Here is a 624-nt window from a genome sequence, read left to right as displayed (position 1 = left end):
AAAAAAAAAACAATGTTTTGCATGTAGCAAAATACAGACACAAAAGTAGTAAAACGGGCATTCACCTCAGACATGTTGGGGATTGGGTGAAAGATGGGCAGGAGAGCGTGCTCCTTGTGGAGGCCTGTGCTCTGGCAGGAGGAGCACAAGTTATAGTTGGGGCAAACGGTGCACTTGAAACGTGTTCCAGCCACCGGCCCATCGCACCCATCACAGGTCACCCCTGTGTGCAGCATCGGAGGGAAATGAGGAGGAGGGGGGTGATGATGAGGAGGAGGGGGGTGATGATGGGGAGGCCCCATATGAGGTGGACCCATAGGATTAGGACCTGGGGGGCTAAAGTGGGGGACTCCATGAGGCAGGCTGAATGAGAACCCAAAGCTCCCGTGAGGTGAGGAATCAGGTTTGTGCTCCTTTTTTTCTGAAAAGGAAAGAAATATGACAGAATTGCTATTAATTGGGGATATTTGCGTGTACTGGCGATGCTCAAAAGATTCAAGAGTCTAGTATCGTCAAAAGCCTCTTGGAAGAATCTGTTCACATTCTTTGAATTTACTGTCATCATCATACACTTTTCCCACCAAAAGAGCTTATAATACAGGTAAGTGGCTATTACCAGGCCAG

General features: G+C 48.2%; 1 protein-coding gene across 1 annotated transcript in view; it reads right to left on the bottom strand.

Moving 5' to 3' along the window:
• Positions 1-624, bottom strand: part of LOC107578690 (sequestosome-1-like) — a 5,400-nt gene that overhangs the window by 2,004 nt on the left and 2,772 nt on the right. The window contains exon 3 of the mRNA XM_016264620.1: positions 36-421. Within this exon, the coding sequence (XP_016120106.1) occupies positions 36-421 (386 nt within the window). The remainder of the gene's footprint in view (positions 1-35; positions 422-624) is intronic.

The sequence above is a fragment of the Sinocyclocheilus grahami genome, unplaced genomic scaffold, assembly GCF_001515645.1.
Source record: "Sinocyclocheilus grahami isolate Dianchi unplaced genomic scaffold, SAMN03320097.WGS_v1.1 scaffold11514.1, whole genome shotgun sequence".
NCBI classification, from domain to species: domain Eukaryota; kingdom Metazoa; phylum Chordata; class Actinopteri; order Cypriniformes; family Cyprinidae; genus Sinocyclocheilus; species Sinocyclocheilus grahami.
This window is presented reverse-complemented; position numbering and strand designations above follow the sequence as displayed.